Source organism: Sinocyclocheilus anshuiensis, unplaced genomic scaffold (genome assembly GCF_001515605.1).
Source record: "Sinocyclocheilus anshuiensis isolate Anshui unplaced genomic scaffold, SAMN03320099.WGS_v1.1 scaffold879, whole genome shotgun sequence".
NCBI classification, from domain to species: domain Eukaryota; kingdom Metazoa; phylum Chordata; class Actinopteri; order Cypriniformes; family Cyprinidae; genus Sinocyclocheilus; species Sinocyclocheilus anshuiensis.
In genome coordinates, this window is record NW_015546063.1 from 217,731 (window position 1) to 243,122 (window position 25,392).

The 25,392-nt window shown below is 37.4% G+C and overlaps 3 protein-coding genes across 3 annotated transcripts in view; 1 reads left to right on the plus strand and 2 right to left on the minus strand.

The window, feature by feature from the left end:
- The window catches only part of LOC107699563 (plasma membrane calcium-transporting ATPase 3-like), a 56,384-nt gene extending 43,447 nt beyond the window's left edge, over positions 1-12,937 (minus strand). Inside the window, exons 1-3 of the mRNA XM_016500862.1 lie at positions 12,780-12,937; positions 4,155-4,859; positions 2,476-2,489 (exon numbers count right to left, since the gene is read on the minus strand). Coding sequence (XP_016356348.1) covers positions 2,476-2,489; positions 4,155-4,445 — 305 coding nt within the window. The 5' untranslated portion in view covers positions 4,446-4,859; positions 12,780-12,937. The remainder of the gene's footprint in view (positions 1-2,475; positions 2,490-4,154; positions 4,860-12,779) is intronic.
- A 4,938-nt stretch (positions 12,938-17,875) lies between these two features.
- Positions 17,876-22,674, minus strand: LOC107699584 (cyclin-related protein FAM58A-like). The gene is made up of 5 exons (XM_016500890.1): positions 22,390-22,674; positions 21,837-22,020; positions 21,623-21,755; positions 20,747-20,965; positions 17,876-18,667 (listed from the first exon to the last, which is right to left on the minus strand). The coding sequence occupies exons 1-5, from the start codon at positions 22,505-22,507 to the stop codon at positions 18,578-18,580; spliced, it is 744 nt and encodes a 247-aa protein (XP_016356376.1). The 5' UTR covers positions 22,508-22,674; the 3' UTR covers positions 17,876-18,577.
- A 265-nt stretch (positions 22,675-22,939) lies between these two features.
- On the plus strand, positions 22,940-24,581 carry LOC107699585 (protein Flattop-like). The gene is given in 6 exon segments (XM_016500891.1): positions 22,940-22,984; positions 23,091-23,153; positions 23,842-23,919; positions 24,029-24,226; positions 24,313-24,373; positions 24,376-24,581. Coding segments are annotated over 6 exon segments (609 nt in total). The 5' UTR covers positions 22,940-22,957; the 3' UTR covers positions 24,558-24,581.
- Positions 24,582-25,392: the final 811 nt, after the last annotated feature.

Consider the following 25,392-nt stretch of genomic DNA (forward strand, 5'->3'; position numbering starts at 1 on the left):
TTTTTTTCATGTTTTAAATTATTTCAAATATCAGTATTCAACATTTTATGTTAAAAACAAAACATTAGGCCTATTTATGCATCTGTAACTGTGGTTTAAATGCATCCATGTCCCCTCTGAGATACATAAGCTGTGTAAATAGATCTAAATGCTATTTCAGATGCAGATTCCAGAAATGTTTTCTTATGTTGGAATGAAAGACACTAAGTACCGGATGAAGTGCTTCTTATTCTTACCCAAAAATACAAAATGGAAGAAAGAGTTAAAACTGAACACAATCTTGCTACTCAAGCCGTGTATGAACATTTTTTATATATATTTATTTGCTTCTTTTCCATTTTGCATTTACGTGTATTTTTACTTTCAATACTTATGTTTAAGATTTAAAAAATACTTTTCGTACTTAAGTACAATAAATATCACATACTTTAAGACTTTTACTCAAGTAATATTCTAAACGGTGACTTCAACTTCTACCAAAGTCATTTTCTGGTAAGATATCTGTACTTTTACTTGAGTATGGCTTTCAGGTACTTTAAACACCACTGGGCCTAATGTATTAGGTCTCTGCATTGTTTCAGAGACGACTTGCGGGAAAAGCATTACTTCTAATTTGGCCAAAGAAAAATTGTAAATTCTACATTTTTCTATATTAATTTGTGCATTTTGAAAATGTTTATTAAAGGTTCAAAAAGTCATAAACAAAAATCTGAAAAGAAGTCAATATTCTACTTTTTCAGGCAGCACGGACCGGTTTATCTCCTGAAAGTGGTTTTACATAGCAGGCAACATCTGATATTCTAACAACCACAACCACATAGGCTATCTGTCTAATTATCATTACAACATGTCTATTTAAAAAGATAGTTCTCCCAAAAATGACTTATTTTTTTATCATTTATTCACCCTCATGTCATTCCAAACCCATGAGACATTCGCTCATCTTCAAATAACAAATTAATATATTTTTAATTAAACCTGAGAGATTTCTGTCCCTCCACTGACAGTCCATGAAACCAAAAGTTTTCCTGTTCAAAAAGTTCATAAAAACATCTTAAAAGAAATAGATATGAATCAAACGCTTTAATCCAAGTCTTGTGAAAAGACATGATTGTGTTATATGACGAAAATATTTAATTTAGACTTATTTACATATTTGATGTGCTTTATGTTCATACTCTATGTAAATCTATTCATCATATAAAGCAATCGCATTTTTCTCGACTCATATGGATTATGTTTACAATGTTTTTATTAACTTTTTGAACTGAATTTTTGGTGTAAACAACCTTCAATGGAGAGACAGAAAGGTGTCATTTAAAATATTTTCATTTGTCTTTCGAAGATGAACAAAAGACTTGTGGGTTTGGAATGACATGAGGGTGAGTAACATGACAGAATATTCATTTTTGAGTGAACTTTTGTGAATCAAATAATAGATTCTTGCACTTTTTTCATTCTGAACTTTCTGAATTAAAATTTTTTTTTTTAAATAAAATAAATAAAAAAGAAACTTTCCAGTCTGAGGAGATGTATTAAGTAATAGACCTATTTAATATTTGATTCCACTTTTTAATTTCTGCTCTCTCTTCAATAGGATGAAGACCAAGACTCTCTTCAAGACTCACACAGAAAGATGGCTTCCTGCTTAATGGAACTGATGGTGGGAATTTGATTATTACGGGGCAAAAAAAAAAAAAGAACAAATCAAAATTGGGCATGTTGTAATATGTTTTACACTTCTAATCTGCTACCAAACTATGGTCTACCAATTGGTTCTGGAAATATTTTAAGGGATGTTTTACTTTTATGTTTATTTTTCCAATTATGCCAAGCTATAAAATATTTTGTTGGGTAGAACAAAAAAAAAATATTAGAAAGAAATAGGGAAACCTTTTTGGGGTCTTTGATTATTGTTGTGGACATTGTGAAGGGGGCCTTGGCATAAAAAAGAATGAGAATCACTGCTGGAAGTGCATGTAGCACTTAGATTTTAGGAGAAATATGTAAGCAGTCGGCATGCATAGAGTCCATTCATAACACAGCACAACTATGCATTGCATTCTCAGTGTGGCCACAAGGGACGCTATAATGAGCATTATCCTAACTGTCTTCTTTTATTGTCCACTTTCTCCTTCAGGTCAAAGCAGCAATTTGAAGAGAATCAAACTAAGCATGTCAATATGTTTATAGCCACAGGTGCTGAAACCTGAAAAATAACATCCAGTTTAAGGAGACATATTTAAAGGTAACTCTATCGCCTCCTTGAGGTTTCCTAGTGCGATATTAATTTTTAGGTATGCATGCGTGATCAACGGGTTTCAGTGCATTGGCTAAACATTTAGGTCAATGTTTGTATACATTCAAAGAATATGTTTGTGGCCTTAAAGTGGTGGGAGGGGTGAGGCACTCATTACACAACAGCAGGTTGCAGTACTACAACCACTGAACAAAAACTGCACGGTAGGCATTCACCCCTCTCTGACATCCTGCAGGGAAAAAAAGTCACACATGAAACCTCTGTAATATCTCAGATGTTTCTCCTAGACACCAGTGAGATTAAATAAAGAGCAAATGAAAACATTTGCTTAGTAATCTCACGTCTATCTAAGAAGTGCTTCAGAAGAGATCTAAACAACATCAAAACAAATAAACTGAAATAATAAATGTCAAAATAATAGCCAAAATAATAAAAGTCAGAGATTTCAGACTGAACTCAAAGATTTCTCATCAGTTTTTCCAAGACCAAATTATCTTAACTATCCACTGTACATTAATTTTCCCAGTTCTACTTCTACTATATGTCAACATTTAGCATTTCTCCTAAGGAATCTAAGGAGAAACAGCTGAGACAAAAATAATACTACAATGAGCTATGAAAAATCAACCTCTGAGCAATAAAACTTTGATGTTAATTCTTAGTTTTTAAAAATAAAAAAACATAATGCCTAAAACAATTTTTCATACAATATTACATACAACATGTTAATGCGGATACTAATAGGAATACACAATATGTCTGCCCCATACTGACTTTTTTGAGGTATTGGATAATTAATTGTTCATGCTCATTTACCCTATTTTTTACGTTTAGAGAAATTTAGCCATCATCTAACACTCACTTAGAAGTAATCTTATAACCTTAACACTAATAATTTAATAACACTGTTAAATGTAATCTTTAGCAAATCTCATTTTTCATATTGTACATTATTATGTTGTGATGCCAAAATATATCTTGTACTACTGAATCATTTTAAATATTAGTTTATTATTTTTAATTTAGACAAAAAAAGGCTAAATAAAAATATTTAAAAAACGGCTGTAACATGAAAATAATTATGAGCTTATCATATCGGCAAAACAAAAGATCCATAAGAACTATAAGCAATAGCTTTGTCATAAATCTATAAATACTCACAATCAGTACAATCCAATTTGAGTTTTGAGTTTATCGGTTTCTCATGACTGAGCATTATCTCCACCGTTATCTAAATTCTCATCTACAGTCATCATGGCGTATAAAACATCACAGCAACTCATTCAATTACGAGTCAGAATAGGATGGATGGATATGCCAAGAATTGTGATCACTGCGGGGACCTTTCGAGCCACTGACTCTAGTGAGTGAGTCTCTCCAACTCTGTTTACCCAGTAACCCCTCTCTCTACACCCACCTCACTGCCGACAGCACCGTCGCCTAGCAACCCAACACGACGCGTGCACTCAGAGTGGGAAGTTTGCCGAGTGAGACAGATAAAGAGGTAGTGGACAAGTAGTGTGAAGAGGTGAGAGAGAAATAAAGAGAAAGGGGGCATATTTGGGGTTTAAAGGCGTCTTTAACCAGCTCAAAGTGAAATATGCTACATCTGATGATTCCACATCAGTGATGAGGAACAATGTGCTACACTCTTAAAAAATAAAGTTTATTTATTAGCATCTATGGTTCCATGAAGATCATTCACTTAACCTTTCCATTGCACAAAAGGTCCGTTATAGTGGAATACGTATTTTTTAATGTACTTTACACTAAGAAAAATGGTTCTTTGAAGAACTATTCACTGAAAGGTTCTTTGGGGAGCCAAAATTGGTTCTTCTTTGGCCTTGCTGTGAAACCCCCTTTTGGAACCTTATTTTTAAGAGTGTAGGGTCTAAATGAGATGTATGAGATGACATGTCAAGAAATCAAGACAGCAAAGCAAAACATTTCTCTCACCATCACTGGTGGAAGACTTGAGTCTCTGGCATAGGCGTTCTACATCTCCAAAGCTGTCCTGAATTTTCTGCAAGGCCTCGGCTCCTCTCAGCTCCATCAGGGACCGGAGCTCCTCCAACGTCACCCCAAAGTCTCCAGCATGGTTGGCTTCTGCACCTCCTCCACCCCGCTTGGGGTAAAACTCCACTGCGCTATTCGCCATCTCACCCATGGTCGCTGTGGTGGACATCTTGAATCTTAGGGTGTTGGGTCCACGAAGTTTGATCTAAATGACTTCTTCTCGTCCAGGAGGTTTCAGCAACACGAGGTCACTATTAGTGATGATTCTTGGCTTGAGTTTTTTGGTTTTGAGTTTGCTCCTCCACTCCTCTCCCTCCCCAGAGTTCTTCTAACTCTCCATCAGAGGAAATCGGGACAACAACGGCAGGACACTTCTAGTGTATTTGGAGAAATCCTGTCCTCTCCACTCAACCCCCTCACCCTGAGGGTCAACAGAACGAGGGATCGGGCCGCTTCCAATCCATCAGGACACAGAGAACGAGAGCAAAGAGGGGGTGCAAAACCGAGCGGGATAATGTGTAGATCTGCAGCGCTGATGCGTTAGGATTCAAAGGATGCGGGATGATGGGATTGGTGAGGAAGCCTGCAGAGACACACAGACAGAATAACACATTACAGTCTTCAAAGTGCTTGTGTGGGCAGCAACTCTGAGAACAGTGGGCATTCCTTAAGAGACGGAGCGAGCTTTCAGTCAGACGGCTCTGAGCTAATGCTTTCAAACGTATCAGCACATTTTCACCTCAATTCAAAGGTCTTTTGTGTTTTAATTGAGTCACACACTTCCCTTACTCTCATTAATGAGGCATTAGACAGGTCTTCGCAATATTAATTATGCTAAACGGACAGGTCAGTCATTTTCGAGTGCAACACGACTAAATTCCCTGGACATACAGTGTGGTATACAGTATGAGGAATGTGTGCTCTCACAGATGGTGATGCATATAACATATACTGTATCTCTAGCGATCCAGACCACTGCATTGGCCTATAGTTGCCATGGAAACCTACAGATGCCTCTGACTCCCACAAAGCTCCTTCGGCCTCGCTATACCCCAACACACACACACATATACACTTGGTTCTTATTCACACTTGCTCACAAACACCTCTACACTAGCAGAGTTTCCTCACTATCATTTTGGCCCTAATGCCATATTCTTACTTCATCTTTCTCTATTTCTCTTTTCCATCTCCCAGCATGCCTCTGTATATGTCCCTATGTTCTCTTAGATGACAGTCTCAGCCTCAGACGGCACACCCACAGACCACCCACAGTCCATTCAATGTGGGTCTGATGCATACAGCACACAAAACTGGAAAGAACTTTCACAATCTGGCAAGGTCTAATATGACTGGCTGATTATATGCAAAAAATACAGGAGTAAAGTCACAGTGTTTTTGGAAACAAAGTTTAGGCACTGGGTAGCTAAATATATTGGAATATTAAATATTGGAAATGTATTTCATAAATATTATTAGTTTTTAATAATTAAAAATATATTTAAAATGTAAAAATGTATCAAACCATTTAATTAAAAAAATATTTAAATGTACTTTTCATGCTTTCATGCTTGTCATTATTGTAATTTTTTTTCATCAGTCTTTTTGCCAAGTTAGTGTAATCATATAAATAATGATTCTTGTGCAGAAGAAGCTGTGATGTGGACCAGGCCGTATGCAGTTTAGTCAAAGTCTGGCTATGCGAGACTGCTTATATGGTGATGAGTCTGGGGTATGCAGCGTGCTGTGTGAGTATGTGTGTAGGTAGATGGGACCGGTAATGTGCAGGAGTGACATAGAGGGTGTCATCATTCTCATGCTGACTCACTAACCCCAGCCTTCCTTTCCCCCTCCTTTCTTCTTCTCTGGTGCACTGCATATATGCACAAAAGTAAGGTTCTGCACAGTCAAGAGATAATCAGGTATCACGTACATGCCCAGACAGAATCTATGGACATTTTTCACCTGTTCTGCATTAGTTTTGGCGGAAGATCGGAGGAATTTATTTAAACATAGTAAAATGTGTTAGAGCTTAGTGTACTATGCTCTTATTTGAAAGCAAATTATCCAAAAATGTAACATATACAGTATGAACATACAACAAACTGAGAATGTGTTAGTCTCGTGTACCCAAATAGGACAGCAAAAAGTCTGGTCTTCACTGCAGCTTAATCTGGCCAAGAACCACCTAATTAGATGGGAAAATACAGTATGAGTGCCATGTAATGTGACCAACCACAGTTCAATTTGTATGCGTTTAGAGCCAAGGGTCATCTGAAAATGATTATATAAAATTAAAAAAAGATAGGCTAATAGTGGTTAGATTGTCTCCTCCATTAATGGTTGTACAGATAACAGAAGCATTTCTGTCCATCCAAAATTAATAATCGTTAAATTGAAAGAAGTCTCTTATGCTCATCAAGGCTGCATTTATTTGATCAAAAATACAATAATATTTATGAATATTATTACAATTTCTATTTCAATATATTTAAAAAAGTAATTTATTACAGTGATGGCAAGCTTAATTTTTGGCAGTCATTACTCCAGTATTCAGTGTCACATGGTCCTTCAGAAATCATCACAATATGCTCATTTGATTTTCAAAAAACACTTTTTATTATTATCAATGTAGAAACAGTTGTGCTGCTTAATATTTTAGCAGAAATAGAAATGTGATACATTTGAAAGTTCAAAAGTACAGCATTTATTTGAAATAAGAATGTTTTGTAACTTTATACATTTCTTTACTGACATTTTTTGACAAATTTAATGCGTCCTTTCTCAATAAAAGTATTTATTTTTTTGTGTACCGTTTTTAGAAAAACGGTAAATATAAGGCCACTAATGCCACTAACCTTGCAAATCTAGTGAATTAGTTCTCCCTCAAAAACAATCATTGCATCAATGCGGTATAGCCTCTGAACATGAAAGCCAGCAAATCAGATTGCAGCAGATTCTACCTGGGCCTGGTCACATGTCAGATATGAAATCAGACCTTCCATTATTATTATATTTTTATGCACTTGAGCATATTTGCATCTTTTGGGGCCACTTGCTGGCATCAGTCACATTCACTTTAGCATCTATGCAGCCCCAGATTTCCCTCACCAAGAGACTGCTTAACCGTAGTTATGTTCAGTGTGCAGGAGGCAGATGGTCTGGAGATTATGCTGAATATTCATATTGATCCGTGTTTTCCCAAACCTTTCAGCAAGTGTGCTCTAGTGCCATCCGGTAAGACACTGTTGATAGTGTACTGAGCTTTCCCAGGCTTGCCTTGCCCTGACCAGCCCTGACTACCACGACACAACCCAATCTGCTAAAGTTAAAAGGGAGAGACAGAGGGGCCAGCATTACATAAATTGTTCAGCGCCTTATGCAATGTGTCTAAGTAACCAACAGAGAAGTACTCACGCTCACACCCACTCGCGGGCACAGACACACACACAAACACAACCCCCTAAAACTAGAAGAAACTTTAACCCATATTCAACCATTAAATAAAAACTACACCAGTCTATGACACCAGGAGCCAGTGATCTGGCACTGTGAAACAATGCAGGAGATTACTTTGTTAACTGGCAGCATTCAAAATCAAGATGTCTCCGGCACAAAAATAAATAAATAAATTAAATAAAAAGCGAACAAGGGTCGATGAGTCAGTATGCTGCTCACTTCACTCTTATTACAGAGACAGGCCACTGACAGAGTCTGAACACACACTGAGCGAAGTAGTTTAGCCGCACTTCCGTCCACTCGCATTCAGACGTCAGCTGAAATGACTTGTTTAACAAGGCATGACAGTTTCCATGGGAAAATGAAGACACATATTCCCTCAACACCTACCAAATAAAAACAAATATGAACACCAGTTCTGTGAGACTATTGTGACCAAGGCAGATTAAAATAGGCCTAAAGGAAAGAAGCTTTTAAAGCATAAACAAACCGAATCTGAACAGACATGAGATGCCTTAAAGGAAAAATTCACCCAAAAAATGAAATTTCTGTCATTGTTTACTCACGCTCATGTTGTTCCAAACCCGTATGACTCACAAAAGGAGATATTTAGCATATTGCACAAGTTGCTCTTTGCAGTTTTGGTCCCCATCCAGATTCAATGTATGGGAAAGAGTGGCTTGCACAATCTGCTAAATATCTCTATTTGTGTTCCATGCAAGAATATTTTACAGGTTTGGAACAACATGATGGTGATTAACTGATGGCAGAATTTTCTTTCTTTTTTTTTTTTTGGTGCGCTGTGACCCTTTGTTCTTCTGTGGAACACAAAAGGAGATATTTAGCATATTGTGCAAGCTGCTCTTTTCCATACAAGTGAATGAGGACCAAAACTGTCTCTGGTCCCAATCAAGTGTGCCACACACATCCTGAAAAGTGAAGCCAAAACACATCGCCATCTGGTGGCTGGCTGCAGTATAGGTCATAAACCCCATCCTCACCATGTAAACAAATCTAGCTTAAAAAAAAAATTTTTCCCAGATGTTTTCCATAATTTTAGGTAGTTTTTATCACATTAACGTATGTTCAAGTGTTCATTTTTATAATAAGTTTGCTTTTAGTTTATTATTTGATGCTATAAAAACGGGGTATGGTGTCATAATTGTGTGCTTGCAATTGGGTCTGCGGGAGTTTAGGCAGGACTTTGATACTACAGCTCCACCTTAAAATCAGTACTGCGCAGACTCGGGCTCCAAACAAATCACTACTGTGCAAACTTTGGCTCCAAATGACATCATTTTCACAAGATGACAGCGACCATACTGGGATGTTTTGGCTTCACGAAGGAAGTAGAGACGCATTGTCCATCTTTTTTTTTTTTTTTTTTTACAGTCAACAGCCCCAATCCAGTTTTACTGTAAACTGCTAAATATTTCTTTTTTTTTTTTTGTTCCACGCAAGAAAGAAAGTCTTATGGGTAAGGAAATGTTGCCAGAACTTTCATTTTTTGGTGGACTGTCACTTTAACAAATGACATCCATGACACTAATTTACTGTCAGTGAGTTTCTTTAATCAGAAAAAAATGTCCTTCTGTTCGGTTTCTAAAAATGGAACAAAAAGAAATGATATAGAGGGAATAAAAAAGGAAAATAAAATAAAAAAAATCAGTCCAGCCCTGTGCTGCTTTGATGTGAGTGGACAGACATTGCTTGAGTTATTTCTGCAGAATGACAAATTCAGCTACACTTTACGGGACCCATCTAATTGTCAGCCTGTAGTTTTTGGTTTTTTGCTTTTTTTAAAGAGCAGAAAATAAAATCTCCTTCCCATGAGCTCCCTGTTTATGTAGTGTCTCAGTGACAAGGGCAAATACAGCACAGAGGCCTACAGGCCTGCTGCTGACAGGGCTTTACTATCAGGATCAAACACAGTGACAGTAATGAAGGTGCTGTGTCATAATGAGGGAGAGAAAAAGGTGATTTTGCCGGAGTAGGACATAATAGACACACTCCCTCTGGAATATGCCATAAGTTAATAATTAAGAAAAGGCAACTCACTGGGGAAAAAAAGCCTTGGGTCACAATGACTCTGAACACTGGTGAATGTTGTATAATATGCTTTGGACCTTCTTTTTTTTTTTTTTTTACTGTCATTTATCCACATACTCATTTGACATGACACTTATGGAGTCTGAACACATGCTAGCTGTAGTTGCAACTGCTGGGATGTGATATTAGCTTTCTATTAGCTCGATTTCTGAACTTTTTATGCGCATTCCCCAACAACAAAACCTGCTTGAATGACCTCATTTATGATTATGTCTCCCTTATCTTCTCGTGTGGGCACAAAACCACTCATGCTACTGTAAGTGAACATTACCTTCTCTCTTTATAAGTTCATAAGATTCCAACCCCCTCCACACGCACTCCATTATCCTCAATCTTATTCTCTTTGTCCATCTGTTCTTTGCTCTTCCATTTTTACCTCCTCCCATCCACCTTCACTGCAGTGGCCTGTATTCGTTACACTGGTTTCAGGCTTTCAAAGCGAGACATGGACTGCATTGGCGTAAGAGTCTGTAAGGAGTAACATAAGCTGCTCGGCTTCGATTCTAAATACCTGCTTATGGCCCAGACATTTGTGCAGTGTTGACCGAATGCACAAGGATGGGATGATTCTTGTTCTAATTATGTGTTGCAAACAGGCTAGAGACATTTTTATCTCATGGAGATGAAATGTAACCGTGAACCACCATACCATGGGTCATTTGTTTTCATCATGCCCTGGTCTATACATGTTATCTAACCCAGCATCAGCTCTGCCATTCATGTGTTACGATGTATCCGATGTGTCCATATAAGACTGAGTGTGGCTGCAGTTTTGTCCAAACATCTAGGTCAACTTTCCTTATTGCTGCAACAACAGCATTCAAACTGGGGCAACCTGGACAGAGAACTGGAGCACCAACAACTCTTTCCTCTTTCTGTAATGTTTCCACACACATTTGTATAAGACAAATGCTATGCTAAAAGATATAAATTTACTCACAATGAGGGAATCAAAAACAGAGTCAAGCAACAGCCTTAATGGGCAACACCAAAGCATGAACTGACATTGTAATGTCCAATGAGAAAATCTATAGCTATACATATCTATATATATATATATATATATAAGATAAACATTGTAAATCAGAGACAGAGGACTATTGTAAAACATTTTTGCTTAAATGTTTAGCTCATTGATTTGTCTTAAAATTTGACATAATATTCCCACATTTGTCTGTTTGAAATTAGTTCACAAATCTAATACGTATCCCTAAAATAATGTAAATTAATGTCAAGTACAAAAAAATGCTATTAAAACTACATACCACACTTCTAGGGTGAGTTGTGAAACTAAAATATAGGCCTATTTAATATCCCAGTCTTTACAAGTCCAGGAAACGTACATTGGAATATATGAATATATATAAATATATATATATATATATATGTGTGTGTGTGTGTGTGTGTGTATTCATGCCTGACTGATATATAAAGTATGTAATTTTTATTACACATCAAGTATAAGTTTTCAACGTACAAAAGCTTGTATAATGTTACATATAAAATTAAACATAAGTATTTGCAATTTAACATTCATTAGCATGATCCCCAATCAAATAAGCCAGACATAAAATTATCCCAAAAATTTTTTGTCCTGTAAATACTTCATATTACGCTCAGTCTATTGTCACCTCAGGAGGATGGTGTCAGGGAGATTGATTTTACCCCTGTAGGCCATTTGTAATTGGTTAAACTGATGATGTTACAATTTGCTGGCTGGCACAATATACAACACTGCCTGGCCCCCTCCTAAATTGAGCAGACAAACACACAAACACAAAGAAGCCTGGTATATCAATTAGCCTGAGAATCAAATGCTGCTCTACAGCCATCAATTTGTTTAAAAAAGAACACAAAAACTTATTGATCAGCCAGTAGTGACTAGTGTTTTTCAAGTCACTGGTAAATGTTTGAAACGTCACTTTAGTCTCCACACAGCACAGTGTAACAGTCTCAATCTCTAAGAAATGATGTAAACCCCCAGAACTGGGATCCTGCTTTGACGGTCATACGTAAATGGCCAATCTGAGTCGAGTAGGCTATAGATTTACGGACTCATACACGGTCACCACCGGGCTGTCTGAGCCATGCGAGACTACAACTACCCCTCCTCTCCTCGTCCCACACCCAAGCATACTCGCACACCTTGCAGCAGGAAGGAGAAGGGAAAAAAAGTCCGCACGGTTGACAAGGAAAATGAAAGCAGAGCACCTTGAGCAACTCAGACGGTGAAGTTCCCACACCGCGCTCCATCAGTCAGGTGCTTCCCATTGCGCTGTTTTACACGATAAAATGACCTTTACTGGTCACCTTCAGAGGGCGACCGGTCCTCACGCAAAAACAAGCGTGACAGCTCGAATAGCTACAAACAAAACGCGATTCTTTTGAGTCCCGTGAGCGGCTCGCGATGTTAATTGAATTAATAGCGCGAAGATGCTGCTCGTGAGAGGATGGTGCGCCACTCGCATCCAGAACAAGCGCAATGCCCCTCCGCAAGGTGACCAGTGCGGGTACCAATGCGAGGTACACACGCTCATAGAGATGTTAGACAAAAACAACACAACTATAAGCTAAATGTACGTGGGTTTTGTTGTTGTTGTTGTTTTTAACATAATGAGAATACATGATATATTTTCTATGCAGGAAAATGTCAGAACATTCTGGGAAGTCATTCAGTCCAACACAAGTCAACAAAACACCTCATAGACGAGAATACGTGTAATTGTGAATAATTAGCTATTAGATTATTAAGGCTTCAATGCAGTAGTTTTACGTGCTTGACAGCTATCAAAATACATGACAAAGAGATCTGCATTAGAAAAACGTATGCAGGGACAATTTAACAGTATGACAGAGAGCGGACGTTAATGATAACGAACTGGCAACTGTTACCATGGCAAACAAATCCTGACTGGTGTAAATATCAGATACTCACCAGGCCATGCTCCAAGGACATTGCCGTGGTTTGTTGGGAAAAGGGAATATCCTGGAGAAACACAGGAGCGGCTGGGTTCACTCAGTAGCTGTTATCATGTCGTCCTTTATCACCCAGGTGTTCAGCAGCGTGTTTACTACGGATGGAGATGATGGATCCTAAAATAGTGCAGTTGCCTGGTTAGATGGAGGTTCCGCAGAGGAAAAAAATTAGAGATGGAGACATCGTTTTGAGATGACTGTCCCGACCAATGTATCAAAAAGGCAAAGGTATTTGTTTGCTTTTTACGCTTCTTCTTGAAAGTGTAAAAGAGGTCAAAGAGGTGCTAAAGCGTGGTGATGCGGTATTTGGATTTTATATGCGATGTGTGATGAGAGCTCCCTCACTGAGCTGCGCGCTGAGGACCGAGGACGCAGCATCCGCGCGGGCTGCTATGCGCGGATCTCTCTCTCCCCCACCCTCAAATCCCTCCTACTCTGCTCCGTTACAGTACGATCACGTCAGCTCACACAACATGCCACATGCGCCGAGTTCAACTTCAAACCTCCGAGTTAATGCAAGAACAGGTCGGATAGGTGCTTTGGGTCATTCCACGAAACAGGTGCCATTTAGCCTATATATTTTTTTTTTTAAGTAATTTATTTACATTTTTAAATATTCCTAAGAGACAACGAACGTCTTAAGTGCTAAGAAACTGCATTGTGCCATCTCAAGCTAAATTATGTAAATTGATGTAGGCTAACAGAAAATTACATATGCAAAAACATAAGTTTGATGGTAGCAGGGTTAACTAGTGAGCAAGGTCACTAAACTAAATGATGTTTATTTTTACTGTTCATATTTCCATAAATATACTTTTTTTTTCAATAATCAATTATGGTTAACAGGGTTAATAAACTTAATACATAAGATAAAGTGGTAACAAAAAAGAGGAAACACTTGTCCTTGAGGGGTTCATGATCATGATGATGTCACTATTGTGAGTTTATGTAATTGTACTAATTTTATTTTAATAAATAAATATACTGTCCACTAACATTAAGAAAATAAATAAAAGCATATATAGGTTGATATAACCTATAGATAACTATAGGGTATATATTTCTAAATTAAAATATGTATAATTAGTAAAATATGTGTCAATTTTTACATAGCAGTTTCTCTATGCTGTGCATTTGATTCAAATCTGGACCATAATCCTCTTGGTGTACGTCTCACTTTCCAGTAGTGTTTTCAATTCACAAATTCAGACGCCCTATCACACCCACGCAGGTGTAATCTTCTAGCTGTCTCCAGGCATACAGGGCTCAAATCTAATTGCCCTAATGCAGGAGGCCTCTCAGACCTGCGAGAAAAAGCTTTTATGTGCTGACGAGTGCTCAAGTGGGCCTTTCCTGAAGCCTTCATATGCAAACACGCATACATACAGGCACTAAATGCTCTTCAGCAGAAGTTCACGTTAACTCAAAAGCACAGAGGGAAATACCAAGAATTGGATGATAGTTAAGGTAGTTTGCACCTAGTTGTCCACAATATACTCCCAAGACCAACAAACCAACCAACAAACCAACAATTTTTTATCGTTTCATTGTCCTTGCAATCGACATGCAAAAAAATGGCTGATTTTGCATGGCTCCAATTGCACATTCTTGAACACCACATTTTTCTTACCTACTTGTGCACACAAGACTGCTCACACTGAAATATTTGTGAGGCACGTCCGGGAAAGTAAAGAGAAAGTTTCAGATGAGGAGTTGTATCTATAATTCTGAGGTGAGGGGTTTAGGAGATGGCTGTCCCTCTGGGAGCTGCCGTGCATTAGCCCTGCAGGTAGTGCATCCCAGCCTTGGAGCCCAACCCAACAGATGGAGTCTCACTGTCAGTCAAAACACAATCTGCCCAATCGTGTGTTACATCGCGACGCTTTACTGAGGAACTTCATTCAAAAGCTACCCGAGTGAGACCGTTCCATGTCTGTGAACTCCAACCCACATCTCCAGGATTCAACATGAATGTTGTTGCATCTTAAGTCTCTCTATTCTGGGATGGAGATTAGATTTGAACCATTCACCATTTCACAGCTATTTCAGCAGAGTGGTTGAGCAGAAAACATTTTGAGACCAGTATTAAAGAGATTTAAAAATTGTAATTTACTCACCCTCATGCTGTTCCAAACAAATGCCTTTCCTTCTTCAGTGGAACACAAAAGAACATATTTTTGAACGGTTTCTGTTCATACCATGAAAAGCCAATGTGGTCCAGAACAAAACTAGACCCCACTGACCTTCATTGTATGGACAAAAAACAACACTGAATCATTTTTTAAATATCTTCTTTTCCACAGACACAAGTCGGTCATACTGGTTTGAGACAATATGGAGCTGAGTAAATAATGACAAAAATTTTCATTTTTGGGTGAACTATCCCTTTAATTGTCCTTTGCCTAATCATCCCATTTCTACTGCAGTTTTTACCTGTAACTACTACTTTCTAAACCCCCTTGCACTTCTTTCCATTTCTCATTATGCTGTAAATACAAAAAGATACATTTACAACACTTTCATTTAGCTTTTCTTAAGCCCACTCTGAATTGAACATCAATAGCTTGCCTCGCTGAGAGTTGATTGATTTGGCTGTATCCCAACTCTGGCAGGAGTTCTTATGTCAAGAAGAGAAAAACACTGGATCTTTGGTCTGCAACAGATATTGTAGTACTTCCAAAATGGGAAAGTCATATACAAAAAAAGTCAGGGATTATTCTAAAGGGGGACTGAGTTGTTTGCAGGTTTGATGGTGTACCAAAGAAACTGAACAATTTGAGGGATGATGCAAAACAATTGTTCTGGCTCAAGGATGCCTGTACAGTGATTTGCAGGTTGAATGGCTAGTTCAACCAAAACTAAAAATTGTCATAATTTACTCACCCCTCATGTTGTTACAAACCTGTATGACTCAATTTCTTCAGCAAAACACAAAAGCATATATTGTGAAGAACAGTTTTTGTCCATACAATTAATATCAATGGAGTACATTTTTTTTGGACTAAATTGACATGTATTGTGTGGACAAAAGCATGCAGACTGTTTTTTCAAAATATCTCCTGGTTCCATATATAAAAAGAAAACATGCTTGAAATATTAAAAATGTATTAGTTTATGTAGAAAATAACATTAACCTAGATTAATAAATGTAAAATTGTTAAGAGCCTGATGCTAAATGCATTGGGTAATGTTAATGAGTTTAACCATATAACAAAGTGTTAAAGGGGTCATATGATGCGATTTCAAGTTTTCCTTTTGTTTTTTTGAACATTAATGCATGTCAACATATTCTGTTACACCAAATACACAAAATAATGATCTTTAAAAAAGCATCATATGACCCCTTTAACAAAACCCCATTGACCTTCACTGAGAAAAAAAAATATAAAAGAGAGCATTTCATGTTCCACATAAGAAAGCATGTCATACAGGGTTGGAACAACATGAGGGTGAGCAAATGATGACAATATTTCATTTTTGGGATAAACTGTTCCTTTAAGAACCTGTACAATTTAAATCTTGTTTAGTCTTTGTTTCCTATAGATTTTTTTTGGAAATCAGTTGTGACAGGGTATTAAAAAAAGGTCCAGAATTATGAAAAAACATTTTATCCAGCACCATTAGAGGAAAATGGAAGAGAGGAATGTTAATAGAGAAAGCTTAAATGGGAGAAAAGAGTTTGGAGTGATCTGTAATGTGAGGCAGTGAGGAGAAAGGACAGTAAAGAGAAAGAGATTAAAGACTACAAGATGGACACCATGAGAGAAAAGCAGAGCCAAGAAAGCAACAAAGAGTCTTGCTTTCACACAGGACAAAATCTAGTAATGGGGGGACACAGATTGAAAGTAGAGAACCAAGAGAGATGGCAAAGAGAGTCACATATTCAATCCCATCCTTCCTTATCCCAGCACTCTAGTGAGGGCCATGCTGATGTTTTATTGATGGAAGAGAATCCGGCTGCACATGTACCCTCTCCATAATTCATGATGCCCAGCATTAGGGCCTGCCTGGTGAGAGATGTGTGTGTGTGTGTTTGTTTGTGTGTACGTAACTGTGTGCATGTGGCAAAGAGAGGCAGAGTGAAGCAGGAATGTTCAGATTTTTCCCCCAAATATAATCCATAAAACAGCTTACTGCAAAGGAAATTCATCCATCTGCATCGCCCTAAACTGTAAAAAAACCACTTTACAGGAAGTTTTTTAGTGCATCAGTTAATGTATTACGTATCATGAACTAACAATAAACAACACATTTTACAGCATTAATTAATCTAGGTTAAATGTGTTGAAACTGTTGCTTGTTAATGTTTGTTCAATATATTATTATTGTTATATAATACATCCTATTACACATGAAAATTGTGTTTGTATATGTAGAAATTAACATTAATCAATATGAATAAATGCTATAAAATCGATAGTGCATGATACCTAATGTTAAACAAATTTAACCATATAATAAAATTTGTTAAAAGTTATTTTGATAACACTTTATGCAAACAAATCGCAACAATTGTAATATTGTAATAGTGATTAAACACACTATTCCTAAATCATACTGATTTTATAACCCTTCTAGTTTTTATTTCTCAGGATCTAGATAACAAATGTAGCACATACTGAAATCTGATGCCAAGGGAACTCTTAAAACAGCGGTTGCAGTCTCCGGTCAACACAATTCAGTTAGCTACAGGGGAAACAGCTGTTTAACATGTTAGCAATGACTGATTTGGTAAATAATGACTAAATTAGTACATTTCCCTGACTGCAATTATTTGATGTGCTGAGCTTGACAGGTGTGCTATAACGGAGTCTCACATTTGTATGTTTCAAAGGCTCCCTCTACAATAGCAGTTGCCATAGTAACTTATTAAGATCCACTCTAGAGCAATGTCCTGACCTAACTAGGTCCAGAAATTTCAAGTAGAACATCATAGATGGAGGGAAAAAAAACCTAAAAAGAAATCTATTTGCAGGTGCTTTCAAAAAAAGCATTAGTGCAAAAAATGTTTATTAGAAATTACATTTTTAAATGTAGACTTTGAATGAACCTGTCAGTTCATTTTCATCTTTAGCTGAGAATATGAAAAGTTTAAATCAGTGAAGTGTTTTTGAAGTTTGAAGTCTGGTGTCTACTAAAACTGTGCTGATTTGCTTTACAGCATACAGTAATACTGCTTTAATGAGTTACATAAAGAAGCCTACCGGGACAAGTTCTGTAGGGAGAGGAGGAGAGTAATTAAATTAGAAAATATAAAAGAAATGGCTCCGATCTAGCCGTTTACCTCAGAATTTAGCTCTGGGGACAGGATGGCTCTACTTTTGTTTCATTCTTCTTTCAATCAGCTATTCCATTCCTTTTGTAATTTCTCCCCCTCTTTAGGAGGAAAAATAGCACAAGGTAAGAGAAGAAAGTAGGTCGGTGGCTGGGAATTGATTGATGTGGTGTAGCTAAAGTCTGGTTTTCATACCGCCACTTACAATGAGATATATATATATATATATATATATATATCTCTCTCTAAATTCCCCTCATCATTCTTGAAGAGCCTTTAGAAACCTTCACGTTCTGTGATGTAACTAATAAGAAGAGTTCATTAGGTTAAATCACAACATCAGGAGAAAGACGGCTGAATGCATGTGTTAAGATCATGGTCACAGATCTCAGGCAGTCACAAAATGTCTCTGAGGAACATATACAGCTGAAGGTGTTGGGTTTTCATGTCAGTGTTTTAGTACCCGTTTCATTCTTTGTCTCTCAGGTGCACTTGGCCTCCATGTCATAGAGCTGCAGTAATTCACTCATGATGGTTTCAATCTGAGCCTTGGTGATGTCTGCACAGACAACCTGCAGGGAAACAAGCAAAAACATCAATGCAGATCCCAGAGTTGGGTCCACCTGCATGCTATATCGGAGATGACATCTAAATATTACTTCTGAGGCAACTTAAAAATAGAGTCTAGTCTCTTGTAGTTGTGTTCTTTTTGCAGTCTAGTGAAAACAACTGCCCCCCATTTTAATTTCCTCTAAGAGGACTTGCTGTGGCTACATTTTTACCTCAAATTTCCATTTAAAATAGGTCAATGTAAACAGGAAACCCAATAAAGGCGAGAGAAACATGAAGAAAAAACAGAGAGTGGGCAATGGTAAGTTCAATGAGCTAGATATAAATGTTTGCGATTTCATAAAAGTGCCAAAAACCTAAAGTCTGCTAGTTTCAGCCTCAGATGGCATGCCCATATGATAGATATATATTACACAGGGAAGCCCCAATGTGGAAATTTTAATAGTGTGATGATTATTATATTTAATAATAACCAATCATTAATTATACAGCAGTGGCCAATAGTGATGTCTGGAGAGGATATTTCTCAATGTCTGCTTTCAATGACCCTGCAAGATCAAAATATATTGCAATGAAGAAAACAAACTAACTTGGTTAAGATACTGAACTGACAAAATTATTTGGAAAGCAAACTACAGCTTAACATGGAATACAGGTTTTATTTTACCATGCAAAAATGAGCTGACAGGAAATAAAGCATACATTAAATACAATAAAATGAGTAATTTCTTTGTATGACACAATTTGCCATGCTTTATTGCATTATTACAAATGAAGCAATTGTGCATGTACATTAGTTTTACACTCCAAGCGCAACTATGCAACATGCTTACAAAATCCAAAATACAATTTTTGATGAAGGCGAAGATGTCCATTTTCCTAGGCCGGAAATCACTTTTGGCCACTACCATATTTGCATTTACATATTTTTGCATTCATAAGTTGTAATCAATATATTGGCCAAGTATTGATCCAGATCTCTACATGTGTCAAATAACACCAAGCATCATATAGAGTGGACTTCAACGGCAGAAACAACCTTTCATATCTCATAATTACTTAACAAGTTTAAGCCTTTTATGAAGTACTGGAATTAAGAACACATTATTAATGCCAACATTTTTTTTTTTTTAGAAATGTAAAATGGAAATCATAGCTTTAACAAATAAAACACAGAAATGCCTGTGTGCCATGCATACAACTACTCTGATATTTTTCCACAATTGTTTAATAATACTTTTGAAATAAATTTAGTAATATTTATTTTATTTGTGTTCAGGCAGACCAACTAGAAATAATGTGGGCTCACATGATCATTTGGCTATAATTTATTGACTTAAATGCATCAGCCTATTTTACTTATCAGACCAATAACATTAAAAAGTCATATTTATGACCATCGATATATATTGATTATCTTAATATTGCACACAGGTTTTTAGCTGCCCACTTGGAAACAAAGTCTAGACAAAACAAGAAAAAGTACTCTTTTTTTTTATGATTTCTGTACAACCGATTGCAGAAAATTATTTGAATAGATTTTCCACATCATTTTGTCATATGTCAGATACACCCACTCAGAAAACCTTTATATGTCAGTTGGACGGTCTCTTCTTACTTAAAAAGCTTCAACAAATGACTAGAAAAATGAATCATAGTCTTAAGGTTAAATATGTCAGAAAATGTCTATTGTATTTCTTTGATAGAACTTGACAGAATTGTAGGAAACTGAAGCCAAGCGAGTGGTTTTAAGAGTCCTTTGAAATGTATGAAATGGTCTGAATCTTAAATATTACTTTAGAGTGTCACTAAGGGAACACATCTTGTGTGAAAGACAATGTTATTTCTCTCAGACCAGGCTGCAGCCATTAGGTGCCCTTATTGCCATGGGAACTACTTCCTGCTCTCTAAAGGTTACTGCAATCGTGGCTCTACTTATACCTGATCTGGCTCTGGCAATGGTGAGAATCAAACTAGTCAACGTTCAGTCTCAGTGACTCAATGCAGACACAGCATGACCCAAATGCTGCCTGGACATTTTATGTTTTTCTCCACATGAAACTGGAAAAAAAAAATCCTACCTGCCACCACTCTAGTTCTCCTCTGGGGAGCTGCACTCCATATGTCTGGAGAGCAAGATAGAGGGAGGTGAGGGCAAGGTGTTGAGGCTTATGGCGGACACACACACTGCCATGGTAACTGTCTTTTAATACAGCCAGTGCCGTCTCTGCGATGGGGGTTCGAGACCAGGCGTGGCGATTCAAAAGACTCCTTACAGAGAGCAGGTATTGCAGCAGGTACTGGGACACAGCAAAATGAAGTTTATTAGATGGAGCAAAACACAAAGTTTGGACAGCATTAGACAGAGAAGGTACAAAGATGAGAGTACGTTTACAACATATAATTGATAAAATTGTTAACAATCGAGAATGAAAATAATAAATCGATTAATTGAGTCTTGGCACTGTGCATAAAGAACCTCTGCCAGTGATAACACTTTAAGGCAGTATTACAGCACTGACATACTATATTAGTTTAATAATATTTTTCATTAGCCATTTTAGGGGGGCGTGGCAGAGTCTTAACTTTGATAAAGAATATCTCTTTGGTTTTGAGACTTTAGTCTTTGCAACTTCAGGGATCTTATCTATGCACAATCAGCTTGTAACACTCCAAAGAGAAAGGAAAACTTGAAATCGCATCATATGACCCCTTTAAATAATTTTATATTATATTGTTTTGCACACAAAGCACAGTATATATTAAATAGGCTTTTTGCAAACTGTTCATGCAAAATGTTTGCTGCCAGTCATTAATGGAATAGTTCACCCAAAATTCTGTCATCAGTTACTCACCCATTGTCATTTAAAACCTATACAACTTTTCTTTTCTGTGGACAACAGATATATTACTTATTCTAAAAGCTTGAGAACCAAGGTAACCATTGCATGCATTACCTTGTGCGGGTGCTCAAAAGACACTTGGAAGTTAAGTTGTCGAAGGATGAGCAGCTCACATTGTACTATACTGTCCCTCAACTCCCAGAACTTCCCATCCAGTTCCAGTGGTTCACTCTCTGGGTGAAAATACCTGGATCAAAGAAAAAGGACCTACTATGCCTATACATGAACTCTGAGAACAAAACTACTATTTAATATCCCCCTTATATACCTGTGACAGACATTGATGATATCTCTTGTCCTGAGATGTTGCTCTTCTACTTTGCCTGCGAGGTAGATGGCAGACATGGCCACTAGGTAAGGCTCATAGACCTGCAAACTGGCAGACTGGAAGAACCTGTGATACAGCGCACATGCTGTAGCCATGGGCACAGATCTCATGCCTAACTTCACTCCTACAGATATGGAAAACATAGGATGCACATGGGATCAGAAACTGCACAGCAATTCATCCTTGGATACTGAGAATGAACTAGCAAGCAGCTGCAGTACATCCTTACAATTTTGACAGTTTAAGACAGGGGTGCCCAAACTCGGTCCTGGAGGGCCGGTGTCCTGAAGAGTTTAGCTCCAACCCTCATTAAACACACCTGAACCAGCTAATCAAGCTCTTACTAGGCATACTAGAAACTTGAAGGCAGGTGTGTTGAGGCAACTTGGAGCTAAACTCTACAGGACACCGGCCCTCCAGGACCGAGTTTGGGCACCCCTGGTTTAAGAGATTAAAAACACATCTCTAAACATTTCAGAAAAATTGCAAATACCAGTATCGATGATAAACCGACAGACTCTGAAGTGTTTTTTGGAGTCTTCGACATCTTCAGCACTTCTTCTGCCTCTTGCCTCATTGACAGATCCAGATGTTGAGGCCTGCGTGCTCATTTTACGGCTTGCATCAAAGCGTATTATTCAATTTGTACTTACTGTCCGCATGCACAAACTCAACAACTGCTCCTCTTGTATAAGTCAAGTCGGTTCTAATGCAACGCTGTTGTGACTTTCCTTCAGCGGATCGTTCAGCGTGCAACGTACAACTCAAGTGGTCTCCAGCGCCCCCCTCGTACGGGAGGATACCACTGTGCGCTGAACCAAAGGGAAATATATGTTTTTTATTTAACTATTATATAACATATAATGTAAGAGTTGAACCTTAAAAATAGACACTTTGTGAAGGGAGTATTTCTTATTTCTTATATATTTCTATATAAAATATATATTTCTTACTATATTTTTTATAGTCGAAGAATATAAAAACTGTGAACTATTAATTTGAAAGTATAATGTTGAGAGGTTGCTAGGAGACCACTGCCAGCAGCACATTCGAGTGGAAAGATGTCGACTAGTTACTCTGCAAACCAGGTGCTTAAATTGTAACTATTCTACCATGATATTTGATTTATTTATTTTGTTATTGTTTAATCGAATAACGTTGACGTATTTAGCATATGCATGATGTTTTCTGCAGTATGAAAATGCCTTTAAGTCGCAAAAGCTCCAGAATTGGACCATCCCAAAACATTTCAAAGAGGTAACACAGTCAGTCCCACTGGTAAAGTCGTTTGAGCTGGAATAAATGTCAGTTTAATCGTTTACAAAAAATTTTTGCAAAATAACAGCTTTTATTTGAAATAGAAATTCTTTATTGATAGAAAACAATTACTTTGTAACAAATATTTTTACTGTCACTTTTGACTAGGGAACAACGGCTCTGTGTAGTTAATGCTGCTCAATGTGAAAGCCCGCAGGTGATTGAGTTTTACCGCTGATAACAGAACCGGCTTTCTGACAAGATGCGCGTTAAATATCGCATGCGATTTATCGTGCAGCCCTACTTTTGACTAATTTAATACAATAAATAAATGTATTTCTTTCTTTCAAAAATACTCTTACTGCACCAAACGTTAGTGTAGTGTACATTTTACTGTTATTATGCATTTTCATTACACAAACCGTGAACCATGCCAATGGCATTAAACTTGCAAATGCAAAAGCATGCACGTCAATCAAACAGAGCACAACGGAATGTGCAAACATTATAAATGTTTACTTTTTTCAAAAAGAAGAGAAAGAAAAGAAAGGAAAGGAAAAATGAATTTGAGTCGTTTTTCATTTAAATGATGCAGTTATACCAATTGCACTGGGTGGAGAGAATAATTGCCTAGTTCATATTACAAATACTTGTGTTTGGCCTATTTATTTACTTTCTGTTCCTCAAGAGACCAGCAGCAGCAGAAGGCCACACTACATTTATAGCCACAGACAGTGGCCACCTTCTACCTGGTGTGAGAACAAAGGTTTGTTTTGATGATTTGCATGACTTGCATGCAATTTAAATGTAATTACCAAGCTTAAAACGTTTTGCAGCAGTTTCATTTTACTATTTATAAATGATTTCATTATTAGAGTGGAAGTGCATGGCCAGCATTCCAAGGCACTTGGGATTTACCTCGCTATATCCCTCCTGCTTCCCTAAACCCCACTGCCCGCTCACAAGAGGGCCAGGATCGCCTCAAGACCTGGAGACAGATGAACTTTTCCACAAACCAGACTCATGAGGCCCCTGGTGGCAGCCAGGCTACAAACAGAACTGTTAACAATGTGGTGGGTATTTAATATCTCCAACTTATGATGCTATGGTATTAGATAACACTGCTTATATGAATTCTGACTAAATCAATTCCTTACAGGAAACCATAAATGTGGACCAGCCTGCAGAAGAGTCAGAAATGCCTGTGAATGAGCCAGACCAAAACCAGAGAGGCCCAAATCACAGTATAGCCAAGACCAGTCTAGACCAACAAGCCAGCAAACTCAGTCTAGACCAGGAAGTCACCACAGCCAACAGGCTTCATCTAGACCAGTCACTCAGGAGAGCCAAGCAGAGTTAAGACCACCAACCCAGAACAGCAGACCAGCATCTCAGCAGAAATAACACAATTTATAATCAGATCCCCTGCATGGGCGGTTATAAAAGTTGTTCCATGAAATGGCATTACGTAATTGTAACACTTCTTTGAAAAACACTTTTACTTTACAGATATTATTTTTGTGTTCTATTGCTTTGTAACTGTGTTCTAAATTTGTGCATACTATAATGTGTGTGTCAGAACACATTAACTGAATTGTTAATTGCTGAATTGCTAAAGCTGATTAGTTTTACTAAATGGCTTTTGTAATGAAATCTGCTTAGATTAAATTCTAAATGCAGGGTCAAATATTGCCAGAAAATATATCAGAGTACCTTGATATCTGTATTTTAATAATATTCTTAAAAAAGATTTTTTTAAAAAACCGCATAAGAGATTTTAAATCTTTTTTCTTTATTTGCTTAATAATACACTGACACACCTGTAGGCCACCTAGGACACAACATCAGCTTGATTCACTAGTCATCGGTTTTTGTTTTTGGTGCTTGGAAGCCAATGAGTGATTCTGTGAGCAGACACTGAAAGCTTGGGGAACTGAAGGCAAACTTGAAGGGATAGTTCACCCAAAAACCATAATTCTGCCATCATTTACTCACCCTCATGTCGTTTCAAACCTGACTTTCTTTTTTCTGTTGGAACATAAGATATTTTGAGAAGTGTTTTTTTTTTTTTTACTATTTAATTGTCCAAACAATGCAAGTCAGTAGTCACCAAATCTGTGTGGTTCCCAACATTCTTCAAAATATCTGCTTTTGTGTTTTGCAGAAGAAATAAAGTCATGCAGGTTTGGAATGACACGAGGGTTAACTATGGCAGAGTTTACATTTTTGGGTGAACTAT

What these genes read in the sequence shown, in the direction of transcription:
- LOC107699584 (XM_016500890.1), bottom strand. Translation starts at nt 22,507, where the DNA reads ATGAGCACGCAGGCCTCAACATCTGGATCTGTCAATGAGGCAAGAGGC. An exon ending in TCGGTTTATCATCGATACTG is followed by an intron (nt 22,021 to 22,389) that starts GTATTTGCAATT and finishes CCATATCTGTAG; the next exon opens with GAGTGAAGTTAGGCATGAGA. An exon ending in CTTTTGAGCACCCGCACAAG is followed by an intron (nt 20,966 to 21,622) that starts GTAATGCATGCA and finishes GCTGTGTCCCAG; the next exon opens with TACCTGCTGCAATACCTGCT.